Here is a 15,070-nt window from a genome sequence, read left to right on the forward strand (position 1 = left end):
TGGAGTTTTTTACTGCTTTAATAATGGTTAGTTTTTCGGTTAAACACAGGTTGCATCGTTTTGTTTTATTGGTGAACGATGCAACCTATGTTTAACCGAAAAACTAACCATTATTAAAGCAGAAAGAAACTCCACACTAAACAAGAGAACTGAGTTGATATCCAAATGCCTACACGAGAATAAGTTTTATTTGTTCAACTTCAATAGAGCATCGACATCTATCACCTAAACTAAACCCGTTAACTAACGGAACATCAAAGCCCGACATGTAACAACCCGCCAATACCTCACATAATAACAACCAACACCTTGACACACACAGCACCAACCCACCAACACATAGACAATAGTGACAATTCCTATTGTCTGCACTCTATATATACAGCACACCCAGAGTAGAAAACAGTTGTCTGATGATTGATGATGATTGATGATCGCACAATGCGTGAAACTCCGAGTTACAACCAAGAAAGAGTTCCAGAAGTACATATATATATATATATATATATATATATATATATATATATATATATATATATATATATATATATATATATATATATATATATATATATCCAGACCATGCCGTTACACATAAACTTCTGCAAAATTCAGAAACCTAATCCAAAGTTTTGCGAAGGGCTAGAGCTTCATACTAGTGATCAATGGATTACCATCCTTGTGTCATTGCCTTGCCTTTTAACAAAAGCATATTCATGATTATCATCAAATGATTTTCTATTCTGCAAATTGTACAGAGGGGCCCAAACTAACTTTTCTTGTTATTACTAAGTGGATTTGCAAATTTGGTAATTTTTTCATGTGTATCCTTTTCATAGGTCAATAAGTTTGTACTCATTGCAGCTAAATTTACACTTGGCTTTTAAGTCATGTATATTAAATTGTAACCACTAACTAACATCTTCTTTTGATACTACTACCATGATAGGGTTTATTTTCATTACTAAACAGGGTCGAAATGATTATGCCATTAAGAAGATCACACAGGAATTCGGCTACCTAAAATGGAAAGAAGCTTTCCACTGTTTGAAGAATACAGAGCTTCCAGCCCAACTCCGAGCAACATACTGCGCCGTTATGATCAGTAAGGCCTAACAATAATTGTTTGGTTCCGACCTTAAACGTTTTGTCCATGTATCGGAAAACCTGAGACTCACATATGAAAACAAATAATATAATTAAAAAAAATATACCTACCCCATCTATTCTAAAATCGAGTGTAATTGGAACCAAATACTTTTTCTTAAACCTAAGTTAATTAGCATGCTGTTAATTTATTTCTATTTATCTATAAGCTTAAGCTTATATATTTATTGTATTTTGTCAGACATTCCACAAACGTTTCGAGAACCGAATGTAACAGAACAATCAACAATTTTATATGTTATTCTTACATTTCGTAGCCATAATATATTTTGACATAATATGACATAACATAAACTAACATAACATATCATATACTATGACAGAACCCCATGGCCTCGCAATGGACGGTAGCCCATGCAGAAGTTATTTTCACGAGTGATTCAGTTTATTCTGCCGCGTATTTTCACGAGTGATAGCGAGTGAAAATACAGCTGAATAAACCGAATCACGAGTGAAAATAACTTCTGTATGCCCTACCGTCCGTTGCGAGGCCATGGAGTTCTGTTATTATTACATATGTACACCAAAAACGCGCAATGAAGTGCAGGTGGTGAGGAGCGAACAACATATTGGCATGAATATGTATCAGGTCACCAGCTCATGTCATTCAGGTCAGTCAGAGGTCAGAGACTTGAATTATAAGCGATGATTGGTTGTCAACAACAACAATAATTATTGATATGCAAATTACGTGTTGACCTGCTCTCGCGAGCTAGCTCTGCTGTAGTCTTTGCTGCTAGACGTTCGGGCTTTCTTTCGATGCTATAACTGTAAGCGAACGAAGTTCGCATGTGAGGGCTTGCCCGATGTTCCATCCTCGATAGCGTTGTTCGGCTGTGTGTCGTATTTTATCGGAAGAACATCCGAGGGCTTGCTGATAGACTAGCTCTGCTGTGATTCATTCACAAAACCGATCAGAAGAAATGCATACACGATTATTTTAGTAGTAGAAACAGATACAATTCAACAGCGTGGTATTCTTAGTGTCCTATATAATAGTAATTCAGCAAAATCTTTCAAAATGTGCAATATTATTAAAGTTAGTTTTTATCAGAATCGGAAAAGATTACAGATTGTCTGAAGCGGTTTATAATGTAAACACACTGACTTTGAGAGAGCTGTTTCCGGCAACAGGAAATGTAAAATTGAAAGATCCACCGCTAATCTAAATTCCACATAACTGTGGGAATAGATTGACTGCGTTCTGGCTGAGGACCCGAGGTATGTGTTGCAGGATCTCCCATCGGCTGCAAATTTGTTGGGGGTTGTTGATGTGTACGATGACATCGGTGGCCGTAGTAGCTGGCGCGTGCCTCCGGTCAGATTTATTTTGTTGTTGATCATATAATAAAATTCACTCTCGGAAAGTTCAAAATATTTCAAATTAAACAATCGATATGTTCAGAAGTATCTTCCATATAACAATATAACATGTAAACCCAGACAGCTTTGTCAGTGATGTAAAGTAGTGGTCGTCCGCAATATTTACAAACATAAAATAGTTCGAAAGGTTGTTTACTCATTTGCATAATCAACAATGAAAATACCTTGCTAATTTGTTTAGTTATTTGATAGTAAGGCACTAATTTGCATAGTTATTTGATACCTCAGAACTTGCGATGGTCGAGAAAAATAGTGAAATACCTTATGAACCAACAAAAGGTTGTTCAAAAAGTGTGTAACAACAGGACACATATGTGCAGTAAAAAATGCATTTATTTGCTTATTTTCATCAGGAATTGGTTTTACTTTTGGACTTATTTTATCTCAATTTATCTCATTTGCATAGCCATCAGTGAAAATACCGGTTTTATTTTTGACAGTACATCAACGTACACAATGGTACATAATTATGTAATAATAAACATATCATAACAGAACAGAACATAGCAGAACATAAACTACGAGGACTAACGTTTGTAGTACTTGCGCGTCACATGTATAATTATTTGTTATCAACAGCAGTTTCTGTGAAAATTGTGTTTTCTGAACAGAGTTATTCGTTGATGTGGGCGATAACCAGTCTTTTTTGGAGAGAACGAAACTGTCTTTTGACTGGAAAAGTATCGGAAATAATACTTCGCAACAAATCGTAAGTGATACGGTTGGTGTCTCTTCGATAAGGTTCAAGTCGCACCGCATTTAATGCCCCTCTAATATTTTAGGGACGACTGCTAACTGCATGTTGCCCAAAATGCGTAACTTAGCAGATTATATACTTAACACAACTAAACTAGATAACTGCATCATTGAGTCATCGGAACAGAGAGGATTTGCTCCTTTTTCAATACGTAGAAAATGTGGATGTTGTTAAACATTTGTATGTTACTCATAATGATCTTAAAGACAGAACTGCCCTATATAAAGAGGATTATGGCTAATCTATGCAAATGCAGGAAATTCAAACTGCTGTACAGAGCACTAGCTTCTGGGTCTTGTTTTCAGCATTTTTTCTGTGCTCCGAGAAACACATGTACACATTGTTTGTGAATGTCATAGGATGGTACGTAACTTGATACACAAATTAGTTGAAAATCAGTCTGTTTGTTTCATAGAATGAAAAAAACTTTCCAAACGAGACAAATTCCCCTGCAAACAGCTGCTTAGATTGTGTGTCATTCAGGATTATTCAAATATGCGGCATTTGCATGTGAAAACCCAGATATAGGGAATGTTTATATTTTGGTGATTACTTGCCAGTGAGTCATCACTAGTTCTCCACCTCCAAACATACAGTCAGTCATGTGCAAAATAGGGTCCCAGGCGCCGGCAGTTCTCTGTTTAAAAATTTTTCTGATCTTGCGAAATAAGCCCAGCTTGTGGGGAGATGGGATGAAAGTGTGGTCGAGAAAGGTGATGCAGTTGTTGTTAAAAATAGGTCATTTGGTGTTACGACGATAGTAGTGTTGTCATTGAATATGTCTAATTAATGCATCCCTCACAAAGACCTGGTGACCTTGTTTTTAATATAATGTGGTCATGTTCGACCTTGGCTAGGTTGTTGTTGTCAAGTCCATCCAACGCTCGTGATATGAACATTATATAATTTCAGGTTCGAGGTCATTCAGACGAAGAGTGTCAGCGTTTCACGTGTTTGAAGGATTGGATAAACCTATTTCTAAAAGAGAATGGTGTGATGAAAGCATCTCAAATCGGACACAACATGCTTGTTGAGCAGGTGCGTTCAATAAACATTAAAAGATAACTTGCGCAGTCGATAGGGACAGACAAACAACAGCAATAATTGAAAGACATAACACACTTCAAGAATCAAGCAACGGAGATCTCGTAGTGTACCCGTAGCCAATAAGTGAAATAGGTGTTCTTTAAAATTTCCACATTTGATTGCATTATTGAAACCTAAATAATAGAAATAAGCTATTCATATTCTCTTTCAGAGTGACGTTTGGGGAATGTCATAAACATGTGATCATGACGTTTCCATGTCATTCTTTTATAGGTGCTTAGATTGGTCCATACCTGTGTCAAATTTGGATACTATAACAATGAAGACATAGGGAAATTGTTGAAACCAATGATGAGTTTGATAAATGGGAAGAATGACACAAGGGGAGGAAAAGAGGACAAGGATTTCACGAAAAGAGGAAGATATCAACAAAGTGTTAAAAATAAAGCAGTTGTTGATGCCAAACTAAAGTATGTAAATGTATTAATATGTTAGGAGATTTGTGTGTTTTTGTGCCTTCCGGCGTGAAAAATAGGGGGAAATAGTTGAAGTGCTACTATTGACATTAAGCTAATGATTATCCTAAACCTGTTTTACTTCAGTCATCAGCTACGTTAGTCTGTAAGGTACGCCGTGACGGGGCGCCCTCAACCATCGGCCAACCCCTAACACGCGATAAAGATACGCCGTGACGTTTCGCCCTCACCGGCCTCCTCTCACACGACGTGTTAGGGGTTGGCCGATGGTTGAGGGCGCCCCGTCACGGCGTACCTTACAGAGGAGGCCGGTGAGGGCGAAACGTCACGACGTATCTTACAGTCTACAGCTACGTTACTACTGTTCTATTGCAAATACTAAAATCTTGAGTCAAAAGAGAAATATTATTATGCGACAATGTGTCGGCTCTTGCTATGATAACTTCTAATTTTAAATTTGAGCAAGCATTTTCCTCAATATTCCCGCTCGGTGCAATGCCAAGCACATGTTTGGAATGCACCCACAACAGACCGCCAACCTTACTTCTGGTGTTGTAATGTTATTTTCAGGGCAATGGATGTGTCAGACTTAATCTTCAATTTGCGGCTTAACACAAGACTGGAGAAGTTCATCTCGGTCTTTAAGAACAAGGTCTACCTTCGGAGGAGTGAACATTCAGGCAATGATCGACAGGGGACAAGAAGAGAGGTATATGGATTACTATGTGGAAAGAAGATACTTTTAGAAAATATTTTTCACAAACCTGTTATTAGTCCATACGTTCTTCCATATTCATTTACTCATTAAAATGTGTTAGTAATTATACTGATCTTCAGTAAGAAAATGTAAAAGCACTATGATCTATATGCGCCATGCCTACCATTTCGGCTAGAGCTATGTGTTCGAAAGACAAAGTTGCTCTGTACATACTTGAGTAATTGTGCTACGTTCAGTATTTTAGCATCTTCAATGCCCTCCTTTTTCAAATCTGTGACGTAATATTGTTACATCACAGCCTGATTAGTCCATGTCATGTTGATACTCAAATAGAATTTATTTATCGTCAAAAATGTCAATTTTCAACAGGGATCTCAAGAAAGTGTGAGAGGTAACATAGACAACGATAACTATGGAATAGAACAATTTGTGGAAAAAGGCTTCAAAGTTTCAGGCTACAAGGGGTAAGAATGTTATATTATTATGCTATTTATACACCACCACCGCCGCCGCCGCCACCACCACCAACACCACCACCACCACCACCACCACCACCACCACCACCAACAACAACAACAACAGCAGCAGCAGCAGCAGCAGTAGTAGTAGTAGTAGTAGTAGTAGTAATGGTAGTGATAGTGATAGTGGTACTGGTCGTACAAGTAGTAGTAGTAGTAGTAGTAGTAGTAGTAGTAGTAGTAGTAGTAGTAGTGAGAGTGATAGTGGTACTGGTCGTAGAAGTAGTAGTAGTAGTAGTAGTAGTAGTAGTAGTAGTAGTAGTAGTAATGGTAGTGATAGTGATAGTGGTACTGGTCGTAGTAGTAGTAGTAGTTTTGAAAATGAACTTTATTACAATGTTTTAAAATATTGACATAACAGTGTACAGGTAGAGAATGAAATTGAAGTTTAACATTTGAGACTATTGGTAAAAATTTATACAAGATTTGAAATTCAACAAGAACAAATGGTGATTCAGTCATGGAAATTGATTTTCAACTGGTATATTAAAGTCGCAGCTGCATCATCAGCCTCCGGATGTTACAAGAGTTGGTTCCACGTCTATTCAGGCTGGCTGTTTCAGTCTTTCAGTATAACAGTCAGACCTAACGGGAAAGATCAAATAGCAAGGTTGCTAGAAAGTGGTTAATGTGTTTGTATGTCCTCCATCGAGCTCACCGCCGAACTCCAAGGACGGAGAACGCGCAAAGAGTACGCTGCCCAAAACGGGAGCTCGACAACGACCATTGAACTAACAAAATGTTGGTATTCTGTGTGCGAGTACAAGGGCAAAGGACTCAGAAAAGGACACGGACACAAAATTGTGGATGGCTTTAATTTTATTGATAAAATATGGGAAAGGAAAACATTTCAGCGTGCAGTAGCAATATTTACAGGCACGCTGAGGAGAAAGCAATCAGGCACGATAAAGTTAAATCAGTATTTCTAATTCATTCGTTGGTGAAAGTTTGCAGAGAATTTCGTTCTGTGACCAAGTGTCGGAAAATCTATCAAGCTGGCGAACGAGGTTGAAGTATGCAAATTCAGTTTTTAGACGGGTGGCGATTTTATCTTTGAAGATTGTTTTTGGATCAGTATGCGGGATGTTTTCGCGTTTGTTTCGACGGCATAAATGAATGGACATTTTTGCTGTACAGATTAAATAAATGAAAAGTCCCGTTCTCGTTTCGAGTTGAACTTATTTGACTTTTTAGGCGGGTTCAGAATGAACCACCAGGGTGGTATTTTGGGTTTTGTTGGGAATGTTCTCGTGAGTGAGTTGAGGAAGGCTAAGAGGGGTTGGATGTGGTGGCATTCAAAGAAGATGTGTAGAAGCGAGTCTTTTTCCGAACAGAATAGACAATTTCTTTCTCGACTCACGCCGATTTCAGTTAGGAAATTTTCACTCGCATATGCACCGTGCATGATGCGCCAAAGAAGGTCGCCTTCGTATAATGTGACAAGAGGTGAGTAACAGGCTTTGAAGTTCGGTTTACTATTCTCGGGAATATTAAGGACATCGCGCCAGACTGTATCTAATCCTTCAGGTGACCGGTTTATGTGTTGTGCCTGTATTAAGTGTTTGTAGATGGCCCCCTTTTCGAATTTGTATAAAGGAAAGTTGAGGTCATCGGAGACGTGGAGTTCAAAGCTGTAGTGTGTATTTTCAATCATGTTCACATTTCTACTATGTAAGTACTTGTTGATTGTGTTCATCCAATCTGTGGGGATGGCTTTGTGGATTGTATCTAGGGTAAGTTGAAGGATGCGTTGGGAGCGAATATTGATTCTATCAGTAATATCAGGTACCGTAAGTAAGGCTTTGTGGTCAGCGTTGAGAAGATCTCGGATTTTTGTCAGTCCAGCAGAAATCAAATGTTCAAGTCTAAATGGCTCTTTTCTGAGTGGATGGAGAATTTGGTGATTACAAAAGAGTGGTTCGTTGAGAATTTCGAAGATGTTCGTTTTGTCAAGCTTACGGACTTTTTTAGTGTTTCTCCAACGCTTGAGAAGATCGATGTAGAAAGGAGGCATATTGTTGAGATTCATGCTAAGTTCAGTAGTAAGGAGTCCCTTGGTGTATCCTAAATTTCCAACTTTACTGAGGTAAAAATCAATCATTTGGAAACAAGGGTGTTTAGAGTCTAAATAAAGATAGCGTTGAATCAATTGGATGCGAAGTGCAGTTATTCTACTTTGTAAGTGAATCAAGTTTTGGCCGCCTTTATCAAGTGGGAGGTACAATGTGTCAGATGATATCCAATGTTTTCCGTTCCAAAAAAAGTTGAGAAATAAGCGTTGGAGATATGTGATAGTGTATTCGGGCGGAGTAAGAGCAGTGAGAGGGAAAAGTGTTTTGGATGCGATTAACTGGTTGATAATTATAGCGCGCCCCCTATAGGACATTTTAGGGGCAAAGCGAGACCAGTTTTCAAGTTTGTTTTCAATTTTTTGAGTGAGATGTTTCCAATTCTCGTCGATGTACGATTCAGTATTGCCAAGTAAAATACCAAGGAGTTTCAGGCCTTTGTTGTTCCACTCGATGTTAAGGGGGTTATCGTGACGTTCACGCCAGGAGCCGCACCACAAACCCTTTGATTTACTGAAGTTGATCTTGGCATTGGATGCTTGTTGGTAAATAACTAGTGAGTGATTGAGTTCATTTAAGTCTTCGTCGCGAGTAATAAAAACCTCGACATCGTCTGCGTATGCAGAAAGTTTACATTTGTTGTTGTGTGAGTTTGGAATGTCTAAACCTGTTATTTTACTCTTAGTTCTGATGTGGTGTAGAAGGGGTTCAATGGCAATGACGTAAAGTTGCCCAGAAAGTGAACAGCCTTGTCTAATTCCCCTGGCAAAATCAATTGGCGAAGTTAGGGTATCGTTCACTCGAATTAAAGATTGTGCTTCGTTATAGATTAAATGAATCAAGTCAACAAATTTATTTCCAAAACCGAACGAGCGTAAAGTGTCAAAAAGATATTGATGACCTTTTCTTGGTCAAGTGCCAGTATAGCAAGTGGGATGTTGTTTTCATTGGCCATGGTGATACTGTCGCGTAACAGAGAAATGTTGTCATGAATTTGACGGGTAGGGATACTACAACTTTGGTCGTGATGGATGATAGAACTTATCACGTTCCTGAGACGGAGAGAGAGTGTCTTTGTCAGTATTTTGTAGTCACTGCAGAGAAGACTTATGGGACGCCAGTTTTTCAGTAAATTTGTATTGCCTGTTTTAGGAATGAGCGTAGTCACGGCACGCTTACACGAGTTTGGTAGGATGCCTTGATTTATTGATGCCATCATAACTTCATGGAAATCGTTTCCAAGTACTGACCAAAAGGTTTTATAGAACTCGTTTGGGATACCATCAATGCCAGGTGTGCGGTCGTTCGGGAGAAGTTTTAATGCGTTTGTCATTTCTTCGAGTGTAATTTCACTGTCAAGGAAATCGCGGTCAAATTCGTTAATTTGAGGAAGGTTATTAAGAATTTCAGAGGTAGAAGTCAGATCAGTGGGTTCGGGGGTGTAAAGTTCTTCGTAAAATTGACGAATCGTTTTTCTGATTTTGGTCGGATCTTCAGTTATTGTATTGTCATTTCCGTTTTGAAGTTGGATGATAGATTTTCTTGTTCTCTTTTGTTCGTTAAGTTTGTATATAACATTGTCAGGAGCATCTGAGTTATTAAGATATTTGTGTCTGTTCCGAATACCTGCGTGTTTGTTTTCCTGATTAGTCAAATTGGTGAGCAGAGTCTTTTTCTCCTGATATACTTTTTCAACGGCTGAGTTGTAGCCATGGTTACTGAGCTGACTTTCAAGAGCAGCTATTTCGGTTTCAAGGTTATGTTTGTCGGTTTTGTTTTGGTTCACTTTATTATTACAGTATTGTTTTCTGAGTTGCTTGCTTTTTTGTTTTCCAATGTCCCACCAAAGTTGAAGATTTGGATAACTGTCCTTCTGTTTATCCCAGTTTTTCCAGAAATTAAAAATAATCCCCTTGTAGTTTTCCTCCTCAAGGATAGAGGTATTAAGGGTCCAAACTGGGTTCCGATTTTTGACACTTTTTAGGGATACTGAAAGGGTGACAAGTGAGTGGTCCGAAAAGGCCAAGGAGGAGTTCAGGATTGAACACTTTTTGATACGGTTGATATAATGTTTATTCACAAAAATTTTGTCAAGTCGCGCATGCGCATTGTCGTGATCGCAATGCCATGTATAGTTAAGTGATGCTGGATGTTGGTTTCTCCATGCGTCAACAAGTTTAAAGCGTCGGGTTAAATTTGTGAGGAAGTTTGACGTTCTGATATCTGGCTCGGACCCCCGGTTACGATCTATCCGGGGGTCAGTTGTACAATTGAAGTCCCCTCCCAAGTAGATTGGGTTGTCAGAGTCTTTAATGGAATTTAAATGTTGTTCAAGGATTGTAAAACACTCCAGGCGTTCAGTTGCGTCAGTTGGTGCGTAAATGTTTATTATATGAATACGGAGGTCATTTATCATTACATTGGTAGAGAGAAGGTGGCCTGGAAGGAGATCACGTTTGGTTAGAATATTAACTTTAGTATTTGGAGAAAACAAAATTGAGATACCGCCGCGGTTGACCGAACCATGGGAAAATAGGCCTCTGCCTCGCCAAACTAGTTGCCAAGTTGTTTCGTCAGTGGGGGTTGTGTGTGTTTCCTGAAGTAAATGGAAATCTGCCCGTGAGTTATTTTTCAAATATTCGAACACCTGGTATCTTTTAAAGGAGTCGCGACAACCTCTAACGTTGAGTGTTGTACATGTTAAGCCTGTCATAATGGCTAACAATAAAAATAGATATCGTTGTGTATCCATGTTGTGTGTAGTGGATTTTAATGTGTTCAGTTGTTCTTAGTTTTATATCCGGTTGTCTTGATGTAGTGTAGTACCTTTGTTCTAATTTTGTGGATTCTAGCTTTTTGCGATGTAGTGAGTGCTTGTGTTGAACGGTAATGTTTGAAAGCGTGGGTCAAGATTTTGAGGTTTGGACAGAACTGTTTGCATTTTTCTATGATTTTTTTTGAGTGCATGGTTTCACTTAGAAATTGTCTGATAGAGTCTGTAGATGGTCCTTGTTGACTTTCATTTAATAGGGACACATCTGACATTTCCGATGAGATGGATTCTATCTCATCTTCGTTGGTGTCTTCATTGACATAATTAAAGTTTGGCTCAGTTTGTGACATTTGGGTTTCTGGTACTATAAAAAGGTCTTGTGAATCCGAATTATAGTCTTGGTCGTTTGATGCCTCTCCACTTTGTAACAATCGCCCAGAAAGGTCAACTGAAATTGGTGGTGTGGCTGAGGAAGAGGAGGACGCAATGTCCGAAGGGATTGAGGGAGCGCTGGAGGAGGGTGAAGGAGGGGTTCGTACCCTCTCTTCTTCATTAGAATCGACATTGTTTGACTTAGTATTCGGAAGTTTTGGAGTAGTGTTGCTGTCATTTTGTTGGATATCGTTGTCTTTGATTTCTGTTTGTATATTGTCAGTACCAACAGTATCGGTTTCGTTCATTTGTTGTGTGTCGTTTTCACGTTCTATTTGTATAGTAGTAATCTTCTCCTTTGTCTTTGTACTGGCTGAGTTGTCTGTTTCGTCGATCGGTACGTCATCTGTTGTATTGTCAGTTTCATCGTCCATGTGTATAGTTGTGTTATCAGGTGTGTCTTTACCCGTGTCTTCGTTTGCATTTTGTCTTTCAGGTGTTCTTTGAGTGGTATTTACATTTGTTTCGTCGTTATTGTTGGTTTGTGTCTCGTTATTTTCGATGTTGTCCTGTCGGGTGTCATTGTTTGTGTTTGGGCATTGGCGTTGGAAATGCCCAACCATGTTGCATTTGAAACATCTTGGTTCGTCAGTTGAAAGATATATTCTGTATGTTCTACCTTCTAATGATACGTGAAACATACCTTGTAAGTCCTGACTTTCAATTCCCTCGTGTGGTATAATATGCACCTGACGACGGAATGATTTTACATGTCGCAACCTTTCAAGTTTGCAACCGAGTGGAATGGGTTTCATTGGGCTGACAATTTTACCGTATTGTGTAATTGCTCCCTCAAGTATGGCTTGAGGAATGTAAGGTGGTACGCCTGAGAGGATAAGTTTTGTGGAAGGTTTAACGAGTGGTTCGGCATGAGCCCAACATCCGTCGATGTCTATACCGATGCTACATACTGTCCCGACCCAAGAGACAGAGTTTACAAAAACCACAACAGCCCCATTTGCTCTTGAGGCTGCAATAACGTTTTCAGGACCAGTTATCTCGGCAACTTGTTTGACATATTCTTCAGGTTTTACACCCTCGAAAGATTGAAATCGTATCCCATGTTTTTGGGTCATGTCACGGAACACATCACGGCCATGCCCCGTGATGTTAGCGGCCATCTTGGTTACGCCTACCGTAACCCAGATCGGGCCAGCAAAAAGGCTTTAAAAAGCAGAAAACCGGTAACAAATTACAAAAATAAACTTACGAAGAGGTAGTTTGATGTCCTACCAAGACAAACGATGTGTAAATTCCGATAGATGGTCACCAGGAGCCTTGATTTCGAAGGATTTCGGGAGCACCTTTTCACTACGTCCACTCGGCTTAGTAGTAGTAGTAGTAGTAGTAGTAGTAGTAGTAGTAGTAGTAGTACGGTAATTATGGTAGTATAGTAAGTAAAGTAATGCAGTACCCTATAATGTAAGAGGTCTGCCAGTGACTACCGATGGTAGACATATCTCAGTAAGGTATATTTCTTTGTAAAACATAATACGTTAGTGAACTTTTATTTCAACTCAACAGCAAATGACATAAGATACACACATCATGTCCCAGACCATGTCCCATTAACAATATTCTTTTGTCTGATTTTTACATCATATTAAACAGGTAAACGTACTGACCAGTTTCCGATTCTATCTCTTACAGCGTTACTAAGTTTGCTGTCGATAAGCTTACAAACATGTATAAGGAAACATCAAACGAAGATATCACCAAGAAAATTGTTCCAACTGTCATGGTGTGCTGAATATTATTCTTGTCACGTGTTTGTTTGTTTGTTTGTTTGTTTGTTTGTTTGTTTGTTTGTTTGTATGTATGTATGTATGTATGTATGTATGTATGTATGTATGTATGTATGTATGTATGTATGTATGTATGCTTGTTTGTTGACATTCTCTATTTTTAAATTCGTCTTTAAAATATCCCTATTTTCACTTAATTTCAAAATTTACTTCAAATTCACATCAAATTGATATATATTGATATATATATATATATATATATATATATATATACATATATATATAAAGAATATTTATGTTGAAAAAAGAAATGCATAAGGAACTAATAAACCAGTCCGTATATATAGCTGTTAAATCCGACGTTTCGAATAAATATTCTTTTTCAAAGGAAAAATTGGCGAGACAGAGAAATGCCAAGTGAAAAGTGAAAAATATAATCAATATATTCAGAAATGTTCGGGTTTTCACTTGGCATATATATATATGATAAATATGCGTAATGACCCCTTCCAATCTCATGTTGCATTGTTTAAAATGCAATCTTAACTTCTAATGGCATAATCTCAAGTTCATCTATTTGTTTTAATTTTATACAGGTTTTATTAAATTCCGAATATGATGAGATGATTCAAAAATCCATGTATCTCTTAAATCGACACTTTTCCGCTTACTCAACTTTGTTCGATAGAGCTGTACAGGCAAAGGTTAGTAAAAAAAAGTTGTCAAATGCATGCCCACAATCTTTTCGCAAAATGTCTCCTGTTCGACTGCTAAATTGTGAGCACCACAGTATTCCTTCGAAACCGCGTGATTAGTAAGCATTCTTGCATGGTGTTATTTTTTTCAAATCGTGTAAGGTAAGATGCTGTTTTTTCTGTGAGCATGTTACGGTGATCCTTGAGGATTCTTCGGTCATGGATTGGAGAACATGACCAAAATGACCAAGTTGGCCAAGAATTCGTGACAAAATATATCAGCTTCAGAAGGACTCAACATTATATCCTACACCTTCAGTCGGAATAAAATTGAATGCTAACTTCACATTTTGAGTATTCTCAGCGTGTTATTTCTTGGTAGGTTCTACTGACTGACGATTCTGTTGGAGTGTTAAAATGGTGTGATGAACACCTTCCCGTACTTCAACGACTTTCAAAGACTAAATTAAGCGACGACCAGTGCACAAGTATGGGGGAAATTCTGGACAAGATGATCTCGTAAGTATGATTTTTTATTGATTTGTTTTGGAAATTAAGATCTGTGATTTGTTTACTTGAATGGTGATGGTATACCAGGAAAACAACAATTATAGTTAAGGATACTATTATTAGAGAGAAAAGGGCACAAACAAGTGTATAATGTTGAGTGATTTCTTTGATTCCATGACTTGGTACTTGTTATTGACATAAAAATTATATGCTAGATAAATGATGAATGTGAATGATTTCGTCTGCCAAAAGCCTACAAAATACGAGATTCTGTGACGTATGAAGACGGGCCTGGAATGAACTAATGTCTTATTTTGTGACAGGTATTGTTCATTGAGTGATAGTGCAGAGGAGAGTCATTACATTAACCAGACTATCATGTACAACTTTGGTGTTCTAGATGACATCTTTGACATTCTTGCGAAGGAAGTCAATGTGAAGGCGCTGGTATGTAAAGAGATTACTCAAAGTACAAAATGGCAATTTTAAGGCAATGCGTTAAATGGTAATTTGCAGCTCATCTCTAAATCAGTACATCGCACGATAAACTAAATTGGTGCGATTCTCAAGTAGAGCTATTGGTTTAACATTTCAAGGTGATAAAATGAATTTAAAATGAAAGAAAACAATACGAAACCACAACATATCTCTTTAATTGTCGTTCAAAATGTTGAGTTTTAATTATAAACATGCCGAATATAAAATATGCATGGCAGTAACCTTAGTTGTCACCACATGATAAAGTAATAAAAACTAAGGCATGTCAATAACGTTTACTTA

General features: G+C 38.0%; 1 protein-coding gene across 1 annotated transcript in view; it reads left to right on the top strand.

The window, feature by feature from the left end:
* The window catches only part of LOC144442032 (inositol 1,4,5-trisphosphate-gated calcium channel ITPR3-like), a 75,536-nt gene that overhangs the window by 24,684 nt on the left and 35,782 nt on the right, over positions 1–15,070 (top strand). The window contains 10 exon segments of the mRNA XM_078131304.1: positions 973–1,105; positions 3,162–3,275; positions 4,236–4,345; positions 4,628–4,824; positions 5,401–5,539; positions 5,918–6,012; positions 12,368–12,524; positions 13,682–13,789; positions 14,163–14,299; positions 14,614–14,737. Of these exon segments, the coding sequence (XP_077987430.1) occupies positions 973–1,105; positions 3,162–3,275; positions 4,236–4,345; positions 4,628–4,824; positions 5,401–5,539; positions 5,918–6,012; positions 12,368–12,524; positions 13,682–13,789; positions 14,163–14,299; positions 14,614–14,737 (1,314 nt within the window).

Source organism: Glandiceps talaboti, chromosome 11 (assembly GCF_964340395.1).
Source record: "Glandiceps talaboti chromosome 11, keGlaTala1.1, whole genome shotgun sequence".
Taxonomy (NCBI): Eukaryota; Metazoa; Hemichordata; class Enteropneusta; family Spengelidae; genus Glandiceps; species Glandiceps talaboti.